Source organism: Symsagittifera roscoffensis, chromosome 3 (assembly GCF_963678635.1).
Source record: "Symsagittifera roscoffensis chromosome 3, txSymRosc1.1, whole genome shotgun sequence".
NCBI classification, from domain to species: Eukaryota; Metazoa; Xenacoelomorpha; order Acoela; family Convolutidae; genus Symsagittifera; species Symsagittifera roscoffensis.
Genome location: NC_087064.1, coordinates 31,199,900 through 31,226,801, shown reverse-complemented (window position 1 = coordinate 31,226,801; position 26,902 = coordinate 31,199,900). Strand labels below are relative to the sequence as shown.

General features: G+C 34.6%; 1 protein-coding gene across 1 annotated transcript in view; it reads right to left on the bottom strand.

Moving 5' to 3' along the window:
• The window catches only part of LOC134841943 (uncharacterized), a 42,572-nt gene extending 32,643 nt beyond the window's left edge, over positions 1-9,929 (bottom strand). Inside the window, exon 1 of the mRNA XM_063858040.1 lies at positions 9,578-9,929. Coding sequence (XP_063714110.1) covers positions 9,578-9,726 — 149 coding nt within the window. The 5' untranslated portion in view covers positions 9,727-9,929. The remainder of the gene's footprint in view (positions 1-9,577) is intronic.
• Positions 9,930-26,902: the final 16,973 nt, after the last annotated feature.

Genomic DNA, 26,902 nt, shown 5'->3' with positions numbered 1-26,902 from the left:
CTTCGAGTCACTAGTTGCTTTTCTTAGACTACAGTCAGTTTTAATTCACACATTAATTTTATTCCGTTTTAATCTTAGTTAGATACTATAATTACCAGTGGTAGTTATATACTTTTATTATGGCGCAGCCAGCAACTGATTCGAATCTGTGGCGAATACCCGCCTTTTGGCCAAATCACACGGTAGAGCCTGCCACCCAATGGAACAACTGGATAGACCAATTTCACCTGGCTATCATTGCGAATGAAAATCTAGATATAGACAATCTGAAGATCTGAAGGAATTATTGGAAGGGGAGACTGCATTACCAATCCTAGAAGGCGCCCAGGAGTCAGAAACTGACCAACAGAGGAAAGCTAGAGAGGCAGGAATAAAGAGACAATGCGAGTCTACGAACACGCAGAAGAGAAAAGAATAGCAGAAGAGAAAAGAAAATTCGGAGGAATGAGGAGATACGAGGCCGACAAAAAAAGTAAGATCAATCCTATACTTGGCCTTAGGAGCGGAAGGGAAAAGAGTCTTCGCCCAAAAACATCCAAGGGTAAAAGTCCTAGGAATCTCATTCAAAGAATTTTTCGAATCGCTAGAAGCGGCTTTTATCAAACCGACAACTATAACGTTTGTTCAATACAAATTACTGAGCAGGAAACAAAAGGATAGAGAATCCTACGAACAATTTTGGGGCGCATTATCAAACTTAGCAAGATTTTGCGAAATTGAAATCAATGCTGAACAGGAGTGGATCAGAGACGTATTTATTTTTAACATGAAAAGTTGTGACTTACAACGTAGACTACTTTCGGAAACTCTCAATTCAGTGGACGCACTCAACCAAGCTATCATCAACCTCGACAAAAAAGGCTACTACAATCACATGAAATTAACAAATATGACTAGATCATTCATCACGACAGGAAGTAGCGTAAGAGTGTACAAAAATTTTAATGATGTAAAAAAGTAACCGAGCTTGAACATAGAAAGATCAAATATTTGTATGAAATGCGGGAATGCGTTTACCAAGGGTCATCTGAATGAGTGTCCGGCGAAAGAAATAATTTGTAATATCTGTAAACATTTTGGAAGACTGTATAATTCGAAAGGAAGAAAACCCGCTGTAAATACTGTAGAAGAATCTGTAAATAGTCAGAATTGTTCATATTCCCCAGAAGACCTTCAAGCAAGAAGCAAAGAAAACTTTTGCGGCGTGATCAACGCGTGGACCGAAGAGGGGATCAGCGACAACGACGACTATTCCGTCCTTAACATCAGAACCATCTATGATACCAATGGCTTGGAAATCAAGAAACTAGTTAACATAGGACTGGGAGACGATGCGATAGTTAATCTAAACATTCCAGTGGTTTCTGCGAGCCCAATGAGCTTCCTGAAACAAAACGTCCTACACGAATTGAAGTTGAGAAACCCACAATTGAATATACTCCCAGTAGACAAGAAGACTAGGGAGTTATACTGCGGGTTTACCAATGATACAATCAACATCATCGGGAAAGTGGTAGTGAGAATTCAATCCAATGGATGGACCACGGACAAAATTCCATTTTTTATCACTTGGACATGAGAGGAAAATTCTGGGAAACGATAATCTACCACAAATCGGAATCGAGATAGCTCAACGACAGCCTCTACTACCCGTCAACAACATAACACTCCCAGAGTTGTGTAAGTTAAACAATAATTCAGACACAATCCTAATCTGTATCATAAGTACAAAAGACTATTTAACAGAGTTGGGAAAATACCCTTGGACAGAAAAATTACTCATTTTCACTCTCCATTCAAGCCTATTCAAACCAGATACTAGATAATGTTAAGATGGAATTAAATAGAATGGAAAAAGAGGGACATATTGTGAAGTTGAACAATTTCGATGAAGACTGTTTTATAAGTCCAAGAGTGGTTACAAGAAAAAAAGACGGTAGTATCAAGTTGGCATTAGGTTGGAAACTGTTAAAAAACCAGATATTCAAGAACAAATATCAAATGCCAAACATACACGAGCTTATCGACAACATAGCTCTGCAACTGTCCAGCAAAGATTCAGGGGAAGTTTGGTTTAGTAACCTAGATCTAAAAAACGCTTACAGTCAACTACCAGTATGCACAGACACTAGCAAACAGTGTAATTTCAGCATTGTAGGGGGTGAAACCACCGGGACCTATATGTTTTTAACGAGATTTTACGGACTAGGCGATATGCCAAACGAATTCCAGAGGGTGATGGATTCTTTATTGAAAGACATTCCTTTTACCAATTGTTATATCGACGACATTTTAATAGCTTCGAAAGGTTCATTAAATGAACACAAAGCGATATTATCAAAAATTTTAAAGATCTTGGACAACAAGAATATGGCGTTAAAATGGGAGAAATGCGCATTTTTCCAAAAAGAAACAGAGTGGCTTGGCTTCAAGATATCAAATTTGGGCGTGAAACCATTGGTTGGAAAATCAGATTCGATAAAAAACTTTCCAAACCCCAAAAACATATCTGAATTAAGGTCATTCTTCGGGTCAATCAACCAATATATGAAATTCGTTCCGAACTTGTCAACTCTAAGTTCCCCCTTGCTACCACTTCTAACAAAAAAAAATCAGTTTAACAATGGGACGACGATCATACGAAGGCGTTTGAGGAACTGAAGAAACAGATAGTTAACATTACAGAGAACAATCACTTTGACATCAAAAGGATGTCAAGATTAAAAACAGACGCTTCACAAAGCGGTCTGGTAGCCACTCTAGAGCAATGGGATGGGGAGAATTGGATAACAATAGCATTCGCTTCCCGATTTTTAAATAACCACGAAACTAAATATTCTACAAACAAATTAGAATTAATGGGAGTAGTCTGGGCTACAGAGCATTTAAAAATTTACTTGTATGGCGCTGAGTTTGAAATCGTAACGGACCATAAGGCATTGTTATCAGCATTAAATGCCAATCATAGCAACAAAACTATGCACAGCAGACTAACCCGTTGGGTAAATCGACTTTTAGCTTTTAATTTCAAGATTAAACACATTCCGGGAAAAGAAATGGGATTTACAGACCTACTGTCGAGATTACCTTCAGGAAAAGCACTCCCAACCTCACATTACGATAGCAAATTTGTAGTGGCAACAGTTGAAAAGATTGTAGAAAACCTCTCTGTAAATATTGATTGTAAAAAAAATAATTGTAAAAAGATTAAATTGAACAACCCAGAGGATGTAAATACTATCAGTAACTTGGATTGTAATAATCCAATGGGCGGAATGAAAGAATTAACGCTATGCATACAACGGTCGTTCTTCTCGAATATTTTGAATTACGTAAACGAGACAACTAGAATTTGTAATTCCAATCACTCACGTTCAGAGTCTTGTACAAGCGGTTGTGTTCCACTAAATTTATCAAAATTTGATTTTAATTATTTTTATTTGTCAGAATAAACCTTCTTATTTTTCCTTGCCCAGTCAATATTATCGATTATTCAGCCCTTAATTTCAGAAAATAAAAAACTGTTAGAAGAATTCCTCAAATCGGTGAACGTGCTAAAAATTTACCTCAGGCAGAAATTAAAGGGATTTTACTGAACTTCAATAACGATACGATGTCGGACATACACAAGAAATTACTGGCCAGATACAAGGTAGATCTCAAATTACCAGACTCTCCGTTATCTCTTACTGATCATTGCTCAAACAAACTAATCAAACTCATGACGGACGAAGATAAAATCCTCAAGGAGGTGAAGAAGGCGGTCGAAGAAGGCAGAACATTGGATAGATTCGGAGCCTATCTAAAGAATTTTCAGAGAGACATACACGTTAAAGAAGGATTGTTATTTAACGATAACAAATTGATAGTTCCAGCAGCCCTAAGGTCGCCATTCTTGTCGCTACTTCACGAAACGCACCCAGGACAGTTCGGGATGAAATCTTTGGCAGAGAACATTTGGTGGCCACATCTATACAGAGAGATCTACTATCATGGGAAAAACTGCATCCAGTGCATCAAGGCCGGTAAGAATCTAAAAGTGATACTAGGTACGAACAATACGGAGAAATTACCAATTCTGGCCGAACCAAACGAAGAAGTAGATTTAGACTTTGCGCGTCCATTGGACAAAAAATGGGGCAACTCGAAATACCTTTTGTTATGCATCGATCGCTTCTCAAAGTTTCCGTCAGCAAAGGTAGTGAATAACACCTCGGCTTCTTCGATTTTAGCATTCATGACAGATTATTGCCATCTTCACGGATTTCCGAAGTCTATTAGAGTCGACCATGGGTCATGTTGTACTTCTAACGATTTTAGAAACTTCTGTGAGAAGAAGAACATTAAATTGATCCTATGTACTGTCGGGGATCATAGATCCAACGGAGTCGTAGAACGACTCATCTACACAGTTAAAGCAAAACTATTGGCAATGTCGTTTAACGATCCAAAACCATCATTAAATACGGCTATTGATAAAATCATCTGGAATATTCGTTCGACGAAACAATCATCCATTGGATGCTCTCCTTTTTCAAAGCATTTTAATAGATCCCCCAACACGTTTTGGAAATCTCTGGTGTCACACGCGATTAGTTTAGATAAGGGAAAGTCAATACTATCAAAAGATAGAGCGCAAGACTGGGGAGCAGACGACGCTTTCGAGGATGGCTATCTGGAAAACATAGCGACGGACAAAAGGGGGTATGAGAGCGCCCCTTCGGACAAAGTAGACAGAGTTCTTCAGCCAGCCCCACTGTCAAACCCCTTCAGCCAAGGAGGTAACTAGTTTAGGAGAACAGTTAACCGAAGGGAAGGCGAATCCTACTTTAAACCACTTGGGGGAAAACCATTGTCGGATACGAAACATACGGTTACATAGACAACGGACACGTGATCAGAAAATCTGACTTAGCTTTTAATAAAATCCAACCGTCGGCCCCCAGTAATTTTTCGGCAGTACCGAAAGCGCTAATTAATAACCATGATTTAGCAGGAAAACGAAAGAGAAACTCCCCGTTGAAGAGGCCAGACTCAAGCACAGGAGGCCCATCGACGAGTTATAAACCAACGGGAGACAAGGCAACTAAAAGGAGGAGAACTAACACCCCGAGCACGAAAGGTTTAAAATCAGCGTTTAGTAATTTAGATTCCTCGCTAGAGTTAGACCTTTGGGACAAAGTTATTGAAGATTATTTGGGTACGCACTCGGAAATTGTATGTAATACACCGACTGTTAATATGCATAGTGATTTAGATCAGTCAAGTTGTACCTTACCAAGTCAAACGAATACACAGACGACGATTACTATCCCAACGGGCACAGGCGATGACCCAATTAGAATAGACAGCTCTCCGGAAAAGACGGAGACGCCCAAAACTCCGGTATGCATCAAACCTCGGTCAAGAAGGAATCCAGGCCCCCTAAATTTTACGGAGACAGGCGCTTCATCGACCAAGTGACTCTAGGAACAGAGACCAGCGAATTAGTAGATTCCGATGACGAACCCCTAATAATATTCTCCAGCTCAAAGAGTCTACAGACACAGACAACCTATCCATCGGCGTCCCCATCGGACTATTTGTCAATTGTACAGTCGCTGTAGATATCTGTGTAATCTTGTAGGTAGCCTGTATATATTACCATATAATCACCTCCATTGTAATTTGTACTCTCGGTTAATTTCCATTGGTGCTAATTGCGGTTACTTTTTGTTTCAACTTTGGCCCTGGTGGAGTGAGGGGAGAATGGAGTATATGTGTGATATTGGCTACATTGGAGAGCGGGCAGATATAAATTTTTGTGTAGTGGGGAATGTTTTGATTTAGTATTTTAGTATCTCTTAACCTTGGCCTTTTTTGTTTAATCAAGTACCAGTTAACATCTACTCTACGAAGTCCAGTGGACTTCAAGTCACTAGTTGCTCTTTCTAGACTACAGTCAGTTTTAATTCACACAATAATTTTATTCCGTTGTAATCTTAGTTAGATGCTATAATTACCAGTGGTAATTATATACTTTTATTAAGGATGTTACGAAAACTTATTACCGTAAGAAGCACAGCAGAAGGAAAAAATTGGTTGGTGAAGACAAGTTCCCAAGTAAAAATGCTCCTCTCTATATTTATCTACACAGAAGCAAAGCTGTAATTTGAAAACGCATGCAAAAATGGTGAACAAAAGCTTAAAAACAGCAAAACAACAGAAAACTAATTTTAAAAAAACTTTAAAACACTAAAGATTTAGCCGGCTGCAGAAGTCCAGCCGCGAATTTCCGGTTTATGAAACTTTCGTCTTTCTGACTGTCCTAGCCGTTTTTCAGCGTTCACACATTATCCTCTGGGTATAATATGACTTCGAGTTTTTCAACCTAGTTCGAACTATTTTTTTTCCTTGCGCTCATTTGCGCTTAGTCGCATACCTGTTTTTAGCTTCATCAGAGGACCTAATGTTTACTTCTAGCTAGAAGTAAACATAGGGTCCTCTGATGAAGCTAAACAAAAGGCATGTTACAAAACGCAAGTGAGCGCAACGAATTAGTTTGAACTAGGTTGAAATAACGGAACTCCTATTTTACACAGAGGCGAAGTGGAGCTACAACACAAACATTAGAAAAAATAAGTCAAAAAATTTTTAATGAAAAAAAAAAACTAGGTGAACCAAAATTTTCGCAGATAAAATTTCTTTACTGCTGCGGTACGAAAAATTTGATTTTAAAAATTGGACTTTGCCCCATACTTTACTTGTTTCTCTACTAAAAAAAGTAAGAAGAGTGAAACATTTTTAGATAATCAATTCTCTCAAAAAGATGACATTTCTCTCAGAAGAAAAAAAGGAGTCGCTGCTTCTGCAGCAACCCTTATCGCAACAGATTCTTTCAATTAAACTCTTCAGCTCAGATTCGATTATGTAAATTTTTGGAAAATTAAAAAAAAACATTATTAAACGGTCAAAAATTCTAGACTCGAGAAAAGACAAAAACTTTTAAAAGAAAACAGTCAAAAAATCAAAATTTTGATTTTACCGAGGGCCATGACTTTTTGTGTCTGAATAGTTTGGTAAAATCGAGCGAACAAATGGGCTTCCCGCAACCTGTTTTTTTTAAAATTAAACCCAACATTTCAGATATGGCAGGGCAGTTTTTGAGAATAACAAAAAAAACGATCAAAAAATCGAAAATGTGGTTTTTCCGAGGGCGATAATTTTTGCAAAAAAAATTTGTGAGTGGCTACTAAGGAAGGCGAGATTCCATTGAACCAACAATATCAGATTTGAGAGGTTCCTTTTCGAAAAAAAAAGTCAAAAAAATTCACAAAAATCAAAAACCAAAAACTTGACGAGAGCCATGACTTTCTGTGTAAAAAAATTTGGATGTAGCCGCTCACGCAGGGAGTTTTTCAGAATCGTTCTATTCTTTGAAATCGAAAACTCAGAATTGAGGGTGATAGTTTTCGAGAAAGTATTTTTCAAAAATTCTCCCTCAGAGTTTTTGAAGGCTCTAGACAGAGGAGTCAAGTAAAAAGAGACTATAGGGAAAAATACAGGCACCCAGGGGAGTAGACGGTCTTGTAATTGATATTCGTTTTAAAAATCAGTAGAAGTTTTTTAAAAAAACTATCCTTTTTCCAATCAATTTTTTCCATAATGAAAAAAAAAACAATTGTTCAACATACAACCATCTTGAAACGACCCAAAAGAAGGTCATTAGGCCAATCAAAAACAACCGAAATAGTTTGGGCAGAGTAACTGTTTTTAGCAAAACAAAAAAAAACGAAGAAAGAAAAAAAAACACGAAGTCAAGGTAAAATTACAAATTGTAGAAGTAAATGAAACACTAAAAACGAAAATTAAAAAAACTCGCGCAGCAAGAAAAAAACGATTCCAATATGTAAGAAATGAGCCAAAAATAGATAAGCAGACAATAAATTGACCGACAATTTCATTTGAAGAACTGTTTCTCGTTTGAATATATCATCCTACATAATTAGTAGAAATTGTTTGGATATTGCAGTCGATCACGTTTTTCGTGACTTTTACACCTGTGCTGTTCGATCGTGGAGTTTGGCTTTAATTTGACAAAGGAAATGAGCTGAACTTAAAAAGAAATCGAAAGTCAAACCGCGAGAAAAGAAATTTGAGCGTGAACAAATTTTATTACTTTTACTGAAAAAAAAGTTAAAAAGTTTGAGATGATTATGGCCCAATAATTATTATTCAAATTCATGGTACGCAATACCTGCAAACTTCTTATTATTCTTAGATCTGCACCAGAAGTACAAAAGCAAATCTTCGGGAAAGTATTGTGGTTAGTTTTTAAAGTCTTTTGTAATTCAGTGCTGATATGAACCATACGGACCAAACGAATAAGACTTGAAATTTAAAACGCGTTTTTATTCCAAATTCAGCAGATTTTTAGCACTAGCACAACAATGATGATGGTGAAACTTCCTGAGAAGTTTTGCAAAATTATTATTGTTCCGACTTTCGATACGAAAGTAACGGAATATTTGTGCTCGGGGTGGGTTTTTTTTTCTTCAGACAAATTTCGACTTTTTAATTAGCCATTTTTAACGGAAATTTTTTATATCATTCAAAAGGTATTGTTGTCTGAGCTTAAATTTGAAAAAATATTTCACCTGTGATCATTTTTTGTAAAGTTATAGGGGTTTAAAGATTGCCAATTTGGGACAATTAACACGCGATATATTTCGCGCTATTAACGCGTAAGCGGAGACAAAATCCGTCTTAGAAATCGTTCCAAATTGGTTGAAAGAAGCTTATTTGCCATAATTGATTTGTTACAAGCAGCGAAATCTATCCTTTTGTACTTTATATGGCGTGTGGGGGATGATTTTCGTTAAAAAATTTCGAAATTAAAAAAAAAATGTCAATTTATTTTATTACATTTTGTTTTATAGGTTATTACTGCTCCTTAAACGTTAAAAGGCAGTCGGAACATTCAGGGCTTCGCCCTGATACGAGCAGTCTTGTTACAATTTATTTTGCAAAATTCGGGCACAAAATTTTTTCTTGTTCCACTCAATTAAGAGTTTTGCTGGAACTACCGGATCAAATGCTGATAAAAGCTATACCAAAGTGAGCCTCTTATGCAGCCGAATCGCGTTTAAGACGTATAATCGTCTAAATTTAGTATAGATAAGTTTTTTTCGTTTGATAGCCTAAAGCGTCATTTTCACAATTTTAAGTACCAACTTTTTATTTGAAAATAATTTTAAAGTATTTTCCTCAAATTTTTAGAGACTAGATACTTCTTAAACCTTGTTCGGTTACATGAGAGACTACCTTTGGCATAGTTATATCAGCATTGACTAAAAAGACCAGAAAAAGATCGGTTTTGAGTAAAATTTCGGTTCTGAATTTCGCAAATAAATTGCACAATTATAATTTCACTAAAACTCACAGCAAGTTTCGTCTTCATCAATTTTTGTCTAAAATCAATTCATTTTGAGAAAAACGTGTTTTAAATGTCAAGTTTTATTCGTTTTGTCAGGATAATTTAAACCAGCCTTGTAGCTACTTTGCAGCATAAAGTACTTTTCTGCTAAACAACACCTACCTTTGGTATTGATGGCCTTCAACATTGAGGTATTGTCCCAAAAATGCATAAGTTGACGCGTAAATGTACTTAAAGAACAAACTCTGAAACGTATAAATTGCGAAGGGACTAGTACCCCGCAACTTTTTTGAAGTTGATTGGAGTAACATGATTCAAATTTGGCGTTAATATAGTAATTTTTAATAATTCAATTTTTATTGTAATTAGTGAACTTGTTGACGTTGACCTCTATTCCAAACGTGCAATTGATCAAACAGCCTCACGTTTGTGGTCGATTAACTTGGATTCTAATCAACACTCGAAACTGACTGACTAAATTTGATATCACATAATCCAATTAAGTTATTCGAGCCAATTGATCAATCTGCAAACAGACAGGCGATTGAAGTCTCTTGGCAACATTACAACCTAGCCGGAGTGCATTACACAGTAATCTAGCTTTTAATCAGACTGTCAAGATATCTACTCCATGAATTATGTTAACAAATCACAGTTGGCGAGAACGTTCATGTACTCTATTGACCTTTATATAGCTCAGATGTCGCATGAGTATTTGATACGATTGTCCAAGTTCCCCCATATCAGAAAAACAGCCAGACTATTGAACGTAGATTATTTTGAGCGTATCGAAAACTTCAAGATAGTATTTATTGTTCCGACTTTCGATACGAAAGTAACGGAATATTTGTGCTCGGGGTGGGTTTTTTTTTTCTTCAGACAAATTTCGACTTTTTAACTGGCCATTTTTGACGGAATTTTTTTATATCATTCGAAAGCTATTGTTGTCCTGAGCTTAAATTTGAAAAGATATTTCACCTGTGATCATTTTTCGTAAAGTTATGAGGGTTTAAAGATTGCCACTTTGGCCAATTTGGGACAATTAACGCGCGATATATTTCGCGCTATTAACGCGTAAGCGCAGAGTTAATCCGTCTTAGAAATTGTTCCAAATTGGTTGAACGAAGCTTATTTGCCATAATTGATTTTTTACAAGGAACGAAATCTATCTTTTTATACTTTATATGACGTGTGGGGGGATGATTTTCAAGAAAAAATTTCAAATTTTAGAAAAAAAAAATTTTCATTTTATATTATTTCATTTAATATTTTTATGTTATTACTGCTGCTCCATAAACCTTAAAAGGCAGTCGGAACATTCAAGGCTTCGCCCTGATACGAGCAGTCTTGTTAAAAATTTATGATTTGAGCGGAAAGTTGAAAACGTAACAACGTCATCGATCATCTGTTTTCCGCGCGGTTGAAAGTTCTACCCGTACTGAACTTTTTGTGCCATTTCACGGCTGGACATCCATTTAGCAGGGGAGAGAATATTCTCAGGACTGTTCCCCCATTATGCAGGGCTGTTCACAAGTGAGCATGCGTATTTTTCTACAGACGTGGTCGTACCTGGATCTTACATGATCAGACCTGAGTGAAACATGTTCATACCTGTCGCAGACATGATAACGACTGACTGAAAACTTGACAAATTCACATCGTATCTTGACTAATTGGTCTTTGTTGTTAAAAATTCACTTTTTCAGATTTTTTTTGAAATGAGCTTATCCAAATTTACCTCCTCGAGTCAAATATCTTCAAATGAAGAAAATTATGTCGCATCTACATCCCAAAAAAGAGGACGTCAGGTTAGTTTCAGGGGATCAACGGGAGGGATAGTCGAAAAAACTAAGAATCCCCGGTTTGAACTATAAAGCATTGAATTGAAGCAATTCGTCACAAAATTTTTTGGCCAATAAGCCTTCAATTTTCGCGAACCAGTAGCCGCAATAATTGCGAATAAATTAAAAAGATTTGATTGGTTGATACTGATGATCTCATTGAATAAATTAACAACAAATGTGCGACTACTTTTTAACGCATGATTTTTGCAAAATTTGATTGGAACATAAAAATCTTTAAATTTTCGCAAACCAGTAGCCACAATAATTGCGAATAAATTAAAAAGATTTGATTGGTTGATACTATTAATCTCATTGAATAAACTAAAAACATATATGCGACTACTTTTTAACGCATGATTTTTGTCTAACTTTATTTGTTAAGCATTTATTTAAAGTGATGATGTTTTGACTAACAATTAGTTTTATGTTGACAGGAAACAGAGAAAAGTATCCACACGCCCCGCTACTAACGACTCCCTGCTGGCAATTAAAGAAAGATGCATCTAACGACTACAGTAAATTTTCAACAAAAAACTTCACCGATGTCAGAAAAAATTTGAAAAAAAAAACTAAAAATTTGAAGTAAAGTGTCACATTATCAAGCTGAGTTTATGATGTTGTTACAATTTAACCATTTCTTTAATTATCTTATAATATTGAAGATACCGATTTGAGCATATTCGGTTCAGGCATGGCCATGTATCTTGCAGATGTGAGCATGTTTAGTTCAGGTATGATCATGTATCCTGCAGGTGTGAGCATGTTTAGTTCAGGTATGATCATGTATCATGCAGGTGTGAGCATGTTCAGTTCATGCATGATCATGCATGCTGCAGGTGTGAGCATATCTTCAGTTAGCACACCTGATGCAGGTCTGATGCAGGTATGTGCATGCCGAATATAGACATGCTACACATCTGTTACAGACATGAATTTTGCATGATTTTACAATGATCAGATATGATTATGGCCAAAAAGTTCGGTACGGGTAGGACAAGCCTGCTCCATAAGTTCTATCTTTTACTGGTTAATAAACACGATTAATAACTAGAAAATGAAGGAACCGCAACAGCTTCAGGCTGTGATAAGATAACCGAAATGGGTTTACCGTAAGGTATAACAATAATTAAAACATGCCTCATAGCAAATGAAAATAACATGCCTATAACAAATTTTATCTATTAAAATATTCAACTCGATTGAAGCAATAAATTCTGTCTAATACCAGCCACGGGCACTCGCCCTCACGACGCTAACCCTGATACCTCATTTGAATATTAAATTTACAGCCTCAATAAATTACAATTAATTAAAATATATTACAACTTCAATCGCCTGAAAAAAAAACATTGAAATTTAACTTTTTAACGCTATTATTGTTCCGACTTTCGAAACGAAAGTAACGAAACATTTAAGCTCGGGTGGTTTTATTCTTCAGAAAAATTTCGACTTTTTACGATATCATTTAAAAATTGCCGTGCTGAGCTTAAACTAAAATCGCCATTTTGGCCAATTTGAGACAGTTAGCGCGCGATATATTTCGCGCTAATAACGTGTAAGCGGAGATTTAATCCGTCCTAGAAACCGTTCCAAATTAGTTGAATGAAGCTTATTTGCCTTAATTGATTTATTACCAGGAACCACATCTATCACTTTGTATTTTATATGGCAAGTGGGGGATAATTTTCACAAATCTCAAATAAAAAAAATCTTTTTTATTTTATCTAAATTTTTCATGTTATTACTGCTCCATAGACCTTAAAAGGCAGTCTTGTTTCTTGCGAAACCAACTTTTAGGCACAGATTCGCAATTTATCTAAATTGTTTTGTCACCACACTTTGTTAATTGTTTAAGGATTCTAACTAACTGCCGAACTTGAAGTAAGTGGGTTCTAAGCTTCCTAAAATGTTTTGTACTAACAATTTAATACCAAACAAAATTTTGATGGTTGCGTATTTTCTCTAGTTTTTTTTCTGGCAGTTTTTTATTCTCACTTGAAATGTTAGAAAACTTTGACTCACACGGTTCTGTATTGAAATAGATTTATTTTTCTTAGAGCACAAAAGTTTTTTAAAAACTAAAAATGAAGATCCTCGGGTTGCCATTTTGGCCAATTTGGTTTGCCATTTCGGGTTGCCATTCCGTCAAATATTTTGGCCATTTTGGCCAAAATATTTGGGTCGGAATTCAATAAAAAAACTTGTTTTCGAAACATTTTGAAACAAAAACGATGACTTATTGAAGATAGTTCACGGATAGAAAAAATTTTATCATGCAGAAGTTCATTTCAGACCAAAATTACACATGAAACATTCCACTTTGAAGAATTTTATATGCATAAGCAAAAAACAACAAGGATAGCCGGTTACTGTGCAAGTAACACAGAATGTTCCGACAATGGTTTTTAAAAAATTACGGTTTAGAAAATTTTTTCCAAATAGTCTTGTTTTTTCTGCTTAGTGTGATAAAAAGATCTGACTTAAAAAAAATTTGGTCAGATTAGACAGTCGTAGTAATATAGGCAAATTGGACAAAAATTTTAGTAGAAAAATGACAAGAAAAACTATGAAAGTTTTTAAAAATTTTCAAAACTTTTCGCAGAAAAATTTTGGAATATTTGAAGTTTTTGGCTCTCAAAATACAGCTAAATAAAAAAAACAAAAACTAGCTTTATTTGCTTAAAATTAAGTTTTAAGGTCTTAAGTTAGGAAAAATTCAGCTTATGTAAGCCTGCTCGCTTGCTTTATTCGCTCAAATTAAGACTCTTTGGAAATTTTTAAATGTGGTTTGAACCACGACTGAAACCACAGGGCTTTAATATGATATATCACTCAACCCAGTCCGATGATTATTTGTGGTACCTGATTTTGCATGGAAAAAAAAATTACTCCCGAAAACGAAGTTCCACGCCATTTTTCAAATAGTCAGAACGAAAACAACACAGGATTTATGAAAGACGGACAACCACAAAAAGGCAGACAATACTGACCAATTGGTTTTACTTTTGCTTTATAATTATTAACCAACATAGCTTTGGGTATAAAATGTGCCATTTTAGAATTAACCCACAAATTTTTCTGAATAAGATTTAAATTTGGCAATATCAAGTGAAAAATTGTTTATATATTTAAATGCGGTCTTCACTGTTTCGCCATATTTAAGCTATTTCAAACTACTTTTTTTGGATGCTTAACGAAAGACTTTTTTTCACGTTTAAGCTGTATCGCGTTATGCAATGGTTAAAATTTTTTTTCAATTTTCCTGTTTGAATGCATTGTTTACTTCACCAACTTTGAAATTATCAAAACAATAATGGGATGCTGTCAGGATTCCCCCAGGAGTTGCGCCTCCAATTATGATACCTTGTAGTTTACAAAATACGACAATTTTTGTGCTTTGTTCAAAAGTTTTCAGAAAAATTAAATTTAAAAACATTCACAGAAATTGAAATCTTCAATCATGTAGTAGAGTGCTGAATGAATAATCTTAGGATTGTAAATCTTGCCTCTAAAAATGACTGCTCAAGTCCTAGTAGTTTTAGAACTCTGACAATTTTTATTATTTCTTTTAAAATTTCAGAAAACTTAGATTCAAATCGATTCAAAAATTTTAAATTTCTCAGCTGAGTAGGGAGGTACTGTGAAGATAATGTCACCGGTTGCGAATCATCCTTCCAAATATGAGCGCTTAAATTCGAGTAGTTTTCGAGATATGACGTATGACGTATTTTTTTTTTCCAAAAAATTCCAGGAAACTGAAATTTAAAAAATTCACAAAAATTGAAATTCACAAAATTTAAATTGTTTTGTTAAAGTGCTCGTAGGATTTAAAAATCTTGCGTGTAAATGCGACAGCTCAAATGCTTGCAGTTTCTGAGATTGATCTTTTTCGTGTCTTTGTAATTTTTCAAAGAAGTTGGATAAAAAATGGACAAAATTTGAACTTCCCAATTTTATTGTGAGGCGCTATCAAGGTACTCTCAGGGGTTGCGAACCTTGGTTTCAAATATACATATGATCGCGATCCTTTTAGTTCTCCAGATACAACGTTTTTTTATCATTTTCCAAAATTTTCAGAAAACTTTGGAATTCTTAACCTTGTAGTACTCTCAAAGGTTGTAGTACTCTCAAATCTGAAGTTTTATTATGATTTTTGAAACTTCACAATAGAAAAATTTGCAGCCTTATAGTGAGACAACTTGATAGTCAGGGTACTCTCAGCAGTTGAGAATATTGCCTTCAAATTCGAATGCTCAAATCCCTTTAGTTTCTAAGCTATGACGTTTTTTTAAGGATTTTTCAAAACTTTTCGGGAAACTTAGACTGAAAAAAATCACGAAATTCTCAAAAAAAAGTTTTTGGGGCTGTCAGTGTAGCCTCAGAGCCTACAAAATTCTCCTAACGCCTTTTAAGCTTCTGAGATATGACGTTTTTATGGTTTATCAAGCTTCGAGTGGAAAAAACTTTTTTACAGAGTTTGAAATTACCAATCTTATAATTGAGATTTCACCCAGAGGTTGCAGAATTTTTTCCGAAAAAAAAAATGTTTTTAGTGAATTGTCAAAAATTCGAAGCACCTCTTTAGACACTAGTATAATTAATTGCTGATCAATAAACCTTAAAATTAGCAGGCAGACAGCAACATAACCATTTTATGAAAAACAAAGCAAAAACTGCAAGCTCCACAATCATTATTGAAATTAATTAGGCAGTTTTGCCCGAATGAAGAGTCGAAACTAACCAGCAAAGAAAATTTAATAGATCTGACTGAAAATCTTACAGGTCCGGACTGCAATTAATTAAATAGATACCAGCCGCAAATAAAACAAAACCCGACGATTAACATTCTTCACGCATATCATTACTGAAGACGAGAAAAATCACATGACCTAACAAAAAGCCTCGCAGAACGCCCAGATTAAAAAGTAACCAAACAGTTTTTTTGCTAACTTTCCCGCAATGATTCCATTCTAAAACTTGGCAACTCAGCTTTTTACTAATTACGACTCGGAATCCGTAGCGCTCTGATTCAACAAAATTTTATGCTGAAACTCTACAAAAATTTTTTGTTGGTGTCGCTAGCCAGTAAAACTTGCTCTTTTCTCGGAATACGATTTGCCTGCCGAACAGATTTGAAATTTCCTAGTTACTATTTAATCGCAAAAACATAATTGTTTCTGAAATTTTGCTGCTGTTGATAAGCAGAGAAATTGAGTGATAGTTAATTACATCTAGTGTGCTGGGTTTTATCAGGTTGCAAAAACCTTGCGTATTTGACTTGAGCAGGAATAAATCCAAATTCAAAAAACAGACTGATCAATTTTGTTAGACAGGGCGCAAAAAAAATAATGAGTAACATTACGAGGCCAAACTAAGCATTTTGTTAACTGTGAACGGATTCCGCAAAAGACAAAAATCAGATTTGTCACAGAACCATCAACATTTCTATTTTTTTTGTTCTTCTTTGCTGTTTTGAATTACCTAAACAAAAATCTAAAACTCTGTCATTCCAAGTCGCTCAAAAAGTAGGCAAATTTGCGTAATCCGCAACAGTACTTGTGGAATCTCGAACAGTTTGTGAAAACCATATACAAATTTTATAAATATAGGTTTCGCAAACTTTAACTGTTGTGAAAACCGCAAATTCTAAGCGGAATCCGCAAATTGCCAGCGATATCCGCATTTTGTGTGCGGGTTCCACTAACAAATATAGTTACGCCTTGAAATTATATTTCTAAATTAAATTTTTTCTGTGGGTGATCAGCAAGTTTGTCCAACAATTCAAAATCATTAACTGCCAACAACTTTCCCATCTCAAATATTGATAGAATGAACACTTTTTCCAATCTCAAATACTGAAAGAATGAAAACAAACAGAGTTAAACTATTTCATGGGTGATAATAGTAAATTATTAATGAAATTTATTTTATTCTGATCATTTAAGGGGTACATCCACGAATTTAGTTGAACAATGGTTAAAACTTGTTTATTGAATTCCAATAACAATATTTACTTCCCGTCTTTCAAATTCCGCGTTTGCTAGATAATAATTCTAGCTATAGCTCTTCATTGTTCACGCAACGACTGGTTCAGTTCAGGATAACAAACAGAACTACAATCAAATTGAGTTTGAGGGATCCGCTTATATTTTCCGGAATCCGCTTGCAGTTGCAAAACCTAGAACTAGCTATATTCGCTTGTTGCCGAATCTGCGAAAAAATAAATGTGCCGACAAAATTTATGTTTCCACTTAGATTTTGAAACATGTTGAAAGACTTGTCTCTGGAATTCAAGAACACTCAGACGCAAATGGTGCCCCCAAATAGTTTGGCCTCGTAATGTAATTAGGAAATAATTGTTGATTTATCAATACCTGGTGATTGTTTCGGCTTTGGGCTAATGATTACGTTAATCACTTCATTAAAAAATTAGGAGAAAAAAACTGACTAGGATGCACTGGCAGTTTTGATAATTGGTTCTGTCTGTGGAAGTTGATTTGCTAGATTCCTACCTATTGAAGTGAGGAAATTATGGAACGCGTCAGCTATCGCAGATGGTTCTCTTACATTTAAACCATTTACATACAAGCTTGTAACACCTGATGATTTTGTAAGTTTACCTACCTGTTAGCTCTAATATAAATACTTGTTTCGGTTCTCCGTTACAATGATTTACTTTCTATTGAAATTAATTTTTCCTCGCTAACCTAATAAAAATTCTTCAAAAAATCACTGCGTCGAGAAAAACAGTTATTTTTTTCTTGTGCTTTTAGACTGGTTTTCTCCCGTGCTGGCTGAAATATACAATATTTCAACCTTCTTCGTATTTGAACTTCAATTCAATACACAACTGCGACTAATGAAAAAGGGTAGAAAATTTGAGAAAAAAAAACGAAACTTCAAAATAATTTTTTGCAAAAATGTCTGTTGAAGCAATGATCCGAAGATATATTTTGTACGCAGTCGGACACACTAACTTTTTCTAGCTCAGCCAGTCTAAACTTTTGAGCTCTGTGCAAACCCTGGAAAGTACATAAATGAAATTACTTTCAACGCGCCAGGCAGTTTCGCGGAAGGTTTTGGTTAAAAAAATTTCTGGTTTGATAATCAACGCAGTCAGTAGTGCTGTTACTTTGTTCATATCCAAAACCACACGCGCTAAGGCATAGTCACTGCTTCGTTCCTGAGATCTTTCCATTGATTGCCTTAGCGAACCAGAATATGAACTTTTACATTTCTAAGAAATTATACACAGAGGCGAAGCGGAACTTCGCACCACTTGAGCTACACCACAAACATTTAAAAAAACATAAGTCGAAAAAACAGTTAGGTGTTGAAAAACAACTAGATGAACCAAAATTTTCGTAAGTCTCGATAAAAAAACAACTAGTGGCCCAGCTAAAGCTGCGGGTATGACATGATATTGAATGAATTTGCTATTCTGATGCGGCACGAAAAGTTTGATTTTAAAAGGTTATGACCGCTTTAGCAGAGAAGATGTTCAAAACCGGATTTCATAATTGATTTCCGCCTGAGAATTGGCCCGGTAGTTTTGGCGTAAAGTGGTTATGAAGGTAGACTTTCAACAACCTATTACTAAGGTAAGCTTTCAACAACCTGTTTATTCAATTAAGCCTATGATCTCAGATTTGACAGGATAGTTAGCGAGAAAAGCCCAAAAAGTAGTTAGCAAATCAAAAATTAAGCTATTCCCAGAATCATAGCTTTTTTTGTGGAAAATTGTGCGTAGCCGCTTATGCAGAAGGGATTCGCGCGACCTGTAGTTTCGATTGAACCCAAAATCTGATTTGGGAGGGGAGTTTTTGAGAAAAAGTCAAAAACTTTCTAACAAAACGGTAAAAAAATAAAAAAATTTTACTTTTCCGAGGGTCAAAACATTTGGTGGTAGTCGCATAAGCAAATGAGCGTCCACAACCCATTCTGAGAGCTTAACCAAGATATGGCAGTGTAGCTTTCGAGAATTATCAAAAAGTTTAGCGAGTGTCCGCTAATGCAGAGGAGCTTCCCACTACCCATTATCTCCATTGAACCCACAATATCAGATTTGAGAGGTTAGTTTGTGGTTAGAAACGTCAAGGAAAACAAGACTCTAGGGGAGTATGCCGACAGACAGGGTAGAGGGCTGTTTTTCAATTGATGCCCCTTTGTTTGAAATTTTCTGCGAAAAACAAAAATTTTAGCAAAATTGGAAAATTATTCCAAAAAAAAATTAATTTCAACAAACCGATTGGTTAACATAGAAACAGCTTGAAAAGTGCGAAGAGAGTTTTCAAGTTGTGTTTTGCATAAAACAGCCCAAAATTAGGTCATTAAGTAAATGAAAAATAGGCCGAAATAACTTGGGCAGAAGAATTTTTCTAGCGAAACAAAATACAAGAAAAAACAAAATCAAGGTAGTGAAAATACAATTTTTAGGCGTAAATCAAACACTAAAAGCAACATTAAAAAATTCCCGCGGCAAAGAAAAAACGATTCCAAGAAGTGACAACTAAGCCGACAACAGATAAGCAGACAAATAATTGGACAATTTAATTAAAAATAGAATATTTCCCATTTGAAAAATAACAGGTCCTGCTCAGATTCGAACCCAGGACCTTTGCCGTCCCAGACTTATTCGTTATCTCCAGGCTAAGTTGGCCGGGAACGCTAAGAATTTTGAATACATTATGAAACAAGGTAGAGATGAGTCAGACGAACATCTGAGTTTTGTGAACTAAGTTATTTCCGCGAAAAGTCTGGTACCCGATGGCAATACCCTTGCTTATCGCAAGGGTAAAAAGAACATATGACCGCATAGCTTCTATGCTATGTTTTTTTTCATGTTATGCGCCATTTTATGACCAATGTTAGGACAGCTTGGTCGATTTTAAACTTTCATATTTTGTCGAATGTGACAATGGCATACGATATGATATTCGCTATTTGATATTTCGACACGTATAATATAACAGTATATATAATAGAAATAAATTATTCTCTGTGCCGAGAAAAGGCCGTGATTATTATTTTTATCAAACATTTACAATCTCTTCGCGCGAGGACTACCTTCGCGCATCGCACAAAAAGGAAAACAAATTTTCACCTAAAAGGAACTCTATAGACAAACCAATTCCAATAGGTCACAACTTACAAGTCATAAAATCGTTAAGGCAACTCATGAACAGCAACTCATGAGTCCAGATAAACATGTGGTCACAGTGATATACTTTTAAAGAACCACAAAAATATATCCAAATTAGACCTTTCAAAACATGACATTGCCTCGTCCAATTGTTTTGCAAATGAACCGCTTGATTCCTTGATAGAATACGAACAAACACTCTGTTTTCAATTACAAGATTTAAACTCGTTCGGTTTTACTTTTAATTCCAAACTAATTTTGACATTTCAATCTAACGGTGGCTTTCAAACAAAAACAAGTAGAGCAAAGTTTCTATCAAAAATATCATTGGAAAAATTTTCAAGTATTTTTCAACCTTTTCTGTGATTTGTTCGCAAGTAGCACAGAATTTTCCGATCTTAGTCTTGAATTCTTTTTTTCAAGTTAGTTGTTTTTTTTTCAGCGTGGTGTGATGAAAAGATCTGAACGAAAAAATTGAAATCGACAGTCCAGGCCGACTAGAAACAGTTTTTGTAGGAAATGGACAAGAAAAGCGAAAAAAAAGTGTTAAAAATTCAATCAATTTTCAAAATTTAATAAAAATTTTTTTTTAGAATTTTTTTGCAAAAAAAAAGGATTTTTATAAATTTGTTTAAAAAATTTCAAGTCTCCCTGAAGCCACAATGAGCAACACTTCCACTTATTACTACCTGATTGGAAAACACAAAAATAAATTTCATCAAAAACAGTTGATTTGACTAAACTGATACACAAACAAATGGCTGAACAGTTTGAAATTGAATTCTATTGAACTAAAGAGCCGAAAGAGTTAAAACTAGAAAGTATGAGGCAATCTATTCTTGGTATCCATTTTTTTTGCTTCCATAGAACATAACTCGATACAAAAAAGAGTTCGGATATGGGTCTGATATTGGTTTTACAACTTCGTAATTTGAGAACTATTAAAATGGAGTGTTACATTTAAATCTTCGTTTGCTTAAATAGAAAATCAAAATTTTTAAGAAACAAACTTATCATATTACTAGCGAAGTTATTTGCATAGCGTATCAAAAATATATCTGAGAAAATTGCTTATTGAAATAAATTATTATTACACAGAGGCTAAGCGGAGCTTCGCATCACTTGCTATACAACACAAAAATAAAAAAAATTAAGTCGGAAAAATGGAAAATTTTTTAAAAAAAACCAGTCTACGGAAATTTTTGAAAGTCTCGATGAAAGTTCATTCTAGGCAAACATGCCAAGCAAAACATTTGAATATTAAATAAGCAATGCAACAAGCTTTTAGGTCAAGTGAGAAGGAATCTGGATGATATTACTTTTCCGAAAAAAAATAAGGTAAATAAGCCGACGAAACGAAGGCGACACGCAATAAGCTGAAAGTCAACAAAGTTTGAGGCGAAAAGTCTGATTAGAGAAAATTGAATATACTGGCCGCACACAATCCGTGAGTGCAGTATAGTAAATGCAAGCAAGGTGAAAAGTAGCGGATGAATAAGTAGCATATATTGTGCGGATCAGCAGCCTAAATGATTAAACTGATTTTTGTAAGCAAGTTGTTAACCCTAAAAAATCTATATTCCGATTTGATAGCGCTTGCTAATCGCAAGAGTCAAAAACCGCTGAGAATGGAATCAGATCTAAACTAGTATTTATAATTGGTTAATATTATGATATTTTATCTCTATAAAATATTAAATACTAGCCAATCATATTCCATAAAACTAACAACCTATTTATTTGTTAAGTGTTAAAACTACTTGTAGTTTCAACACCAGAGCAATTTGAATTAAACTTAGAATACAGTTGTTCTCATTCTGGAACTAACTCGCGCTAACCGGTGTACACTAGATCTATTGAGACTAGGAGATATAAGAGTAAGATTAAGATCGGTATTAGGCACGAATCTATCCGGCCGAAAATAAGATAGCGTGACGAGCAGACGGTGTACTTATCTGAAATTACTCTATGAGTAAAGTAAACTATACATAACTCATCTAGTGCGACCAAAAGTCTCGAACAGACCTTAACTAACCTAGCATTAGACAAAATTAGATTAGAATTAGACAAATACAACATTTCATAAAAATTTTATGTGACAAAAACTTAGTAGATATGTCTCTACGCCTCAATAGATCAGATCCAAAATTCCGAACAATACGAGAACTACCCGGTATTGGAAGAAGACGTCGAACAAGAAACGACATACGACTAGGAAGAAATCTACCAATTGATTTCATGATAGTACGACAAAAACGAGATCAAACTTTTGTATTTAGAATACTACCAGCAGTAAATTTAAATTTTCCTTTACTGACATAATATTTGAAATGAGAAAAACTTTCAAATAACCTTTCATGGCGCTAAACCTACTAATTGTAGAATAACTACTGATAAAAACAACACTTGTCGTTTTCCTTAAATCAGCTGTAAATTGAATAACATCTTGAAAAAAAATTTATTAAATAAAAATACAAAAATTAGTTAGTATAAATCAAAAATTGTTAGTATTATAATTCATCATATCATCCCAGCTTTATCACCTGAAACATAACAGCGAATTTCAAAAATTAACAATCACCAAAACTAACACTTAACCTTAACGCTCTAAGTTTAAACTATCAAGGCTTATCCTTACTTTCACTTAAATTAATTTCATTTAAATACCGGATCATCAAGGCTTCCCTTGGATCTTTAAATTAAATTAAATCTTAAATTTCTAAATAATTAAATCTCTGATCATCAAGGCCTATCCTTGGATCAAATAGAACAATTTTGTTCTGCCCCTCCCCTTTTACTTAGTGTCTAACGACCTCAAACGTCGATTCACTACCCAACCTTTATCAAAAGACCCAGAATTAACCAAAACTTTTTGAAAAACTAACCATTTTAATTAAGCTGAACAGTGAAGAACTTCGGTTACTCATCCTTCACTTGATCCCACTCCTCATAGATGACCCAGGCTAAAACACTTAGTAAGTCATAAAATAGTATCTAACGAACTACTTGCGTTTTTATTATACCTGAACCTTGTGGATCGATTTACTAATCTCCAACCCTTGATCAAAAATCATAACCCCTAAGTAAGATTAAGTAGGTCAAATCTTAGCTAAGAATTAGCCACCAGAAAGTAAGAATCATTCTTCGGAATCGATATACGCTTTCTCCCCAACCCAAATAAACGAACTAAGTTAAGCTAACCACAAAAAATATTAAGAACTAACAAATTAAGGCATTAGAATCATTAATCCAGATTGTGCATCCATCATCCTAAACCTTATGTCAAGAGACAATTTAGGAAACAAACAAACAATCATAATACACAATTGTTTAATCAACAACGAGAAATACGACCTCGTAATCACACCACACAGACAATCAGTAGGATATATACGAACAAAAAGACAAACACTAAGAAAAAAGATCATCAACAAACAAAAACAAATTATTAGGAAAATATTCCCAAAACGAAGAAACGCAGTCTCAGAATCAGAAACAACCGCAATACACGAACTTCATAATTTAAAAGACTCAATAAACAAAAATCACCAAATAGGCGATCAATTATATTTCACAGATTCAGAAACTAAATCACAATCATCAGTAAAAGGCAAACGGAAAATAGAAAATTGCTACACAAACAAACCAATACGTTTGTACAATTGGAATCAACCAATAAGACAATTGAAAACTACACATTAACAGTAATACAATACAGAAATGATCCAAAATGAAGATAACTTAGAAAACTCAGTACTTCCATTTTCAATATCACCACTATCTGAACCTCGCGGACAAATAGAATTTTGTAAAAATTTAATTGCAAACTTATTTGAAAAAGGACAAAGTCCATGCACAAAAGAATTTCCAGATGTAAAAATAAGAAGACAACTTCTCGATCCCTATATCAAAGGTATATGTAGTCTCACATCACACTTTGGAATCTATACAATAGAAATCATACCACGAAATGCATCTCATAACAGATATCTCATTGAAGCTGACGATGTAGAAATAGAATTCTCAAAAGTTTTTACACAATACATCAAAAACATACAATAAAAACTCGATATTTACAAACGACGTATTCTCACTTATCTATAGCTATATATCTATATTAGAATGGGATGAACTCCAAAGCGATTCACCTACTCAAACATCTCGACAAACAGTTGTAAGACAGGAAATACACATATTTTCAAAACTTTAAATGCAATTCGAGAAAACCTAACAAATGATCAAATAACACAAAGCGTTAAATACGATTTACAAAAAATCTTAGCATGGTTCATAATCGATTATTTTGGTCACAATATTGATCTTATCGAACAAGCAAGAAAAAATTTTCGACCACAAAGTACAGATGTTGAAACTGTACTAGCAGAACAATCAGACTATGTATGGGACCCTGAATGGTCTTAAAAATTATTTATCAATATACCAACAGATATATCAAGTCAAGCAATTAGCACTATTTTTATTAATAAAGATTATGTTAGAGTATACCCCTTTACAGTTGACGCAACACCTTTAAACTACAATTCATTCTTACCTGAAAGAACAGGAAATAATAGTTTAAATTCCACATTCATAAATAATGATAATCTAAACGGAACAAGAAATCTTACACAACAAGATGTACAAACCCCATCACATTTTGTAAACGAAGAAATTGTTGAAACAAAAACAACAAAGAAGCACAACGAAGTATCTCACCTATTCAACCAAATTTTACAACTCCAAAACTGAAAAGTCCAACATCAGAACAAACAATCATACAATTCACAGTAAAACCCTCTGTTGCACAAAAATATTCAGATGGATTACCAAACATTTCGACCCGTAACAAAACCATCATACAGACAACACAGAAATAATTTTGCAGAACACAATTACAACGATGTCAACGGACGAAAAACGACAAAAACAAAGACAAATACTCAAATATTTACACAGTCAAAATGTACCACAACCAATCTTAAACTCAGTAAATTTTCTAGATCAACCACGATCCTCGCAAGAACAAGACGGAAACTACCCATTTTTCCAACAACGGAAAAACAATGCAAATAAATACCATACTAGAAATCAACCTCATCATTACACACATAATTATTTTCCATCAGACGATGAAGAATACAATAATCAGAATCATCAACGATTTTCCTCAAATGCAAGACCTCGTTGTTATAGTATTGATCAACCAGATATTTTCGAAACATATACACGAAATGAACAAATAGGACAAACTAGAACTAACCCAACGCCTTACAACCATGTTTTTCAACAACAAAATCCGGCTAATACAAACTCATACCGACCAACCCAGATGAAAAATGAAATCCCACTACCATGTTAAATACAACAACACGAAATAACAAAAAGCCAACTAACAAAGTTCACTCTAATGCCACATACCGCAGAATCCCTAAAAATGAGTATGAATCCATACCTAATGGGTGGATCATCAATAACATCAAATAAACCACTAATGGTATTCACAGGCACAGATCCTGAATACTCTGTAGAAGATTATCTAAACGCAGTCACAGCAAATTTAATTTTAAATAAAGGACCTGAACCAGTAAACACACCACTTCATCAAAATTGTTTACATTGACGCACAGCTCTAATCCAATCTACCCTTGACGGCGCAGCTCAAAAATGGTTTTCAGTTTTACCTATAGAAATAAAGTCAGATTGGAAAAGATTCACACAAGAATTCTCAAAAATGTTTGACTCAGAAAGAAACAAACAACATCAAAGAGTTTTATGCAAGGGAATTCGTAGACTACCCAATGAAACAACTTGCAGTAAGAATAGAAACACTAGTCCGAAAAGCATATTCACTTAATATTCATGATTATGAAATTACAAAGATGAGAGAAATCCTAATGATGACTCTAACACCTCAATTGCGAAAAAGGCAATCATGAAGATCGTCACATCCTTCCTCAATCCGAGAACCAGGTTTAGATTTTAGGAAACTAGTAGATTAACTAGAACAAGCAGAAATCACAATGAAACTATCAGAAACAGAACACTTAAAGCTACAATATGTCAACAACATCCAAATCACTACTTCACACATAAACAATATCAACGACTCTGATACTGATTCATCCGAAAAAATCACCGAAATTTTGAACATCTACGAGGAAAAAACCCAAATTTTAAAGGCAAATCATCATTCAAAAAATGGTGTAATTATTGTCGCCGATGACGACACAGCATTGCTGAATGCAGACAAAAACAACAAGATAACCAAAATAAACACAAAAATACAGAGAACCCAACTTATCTTTTCATCAATACATGATAAATGATCAAAATTTGCCCAACAAAAACATTCATAGTAATAATTGTTCAGGAAAACTACTTCCAAATAACTGCAACTACTCTAGACAACAATCACCCTATAATACAAACTATAGAGGACGATCACCATACCAAAGAAATTCGCACAATTTCTCACAAAACAGGTATAGTCGATCACATAGT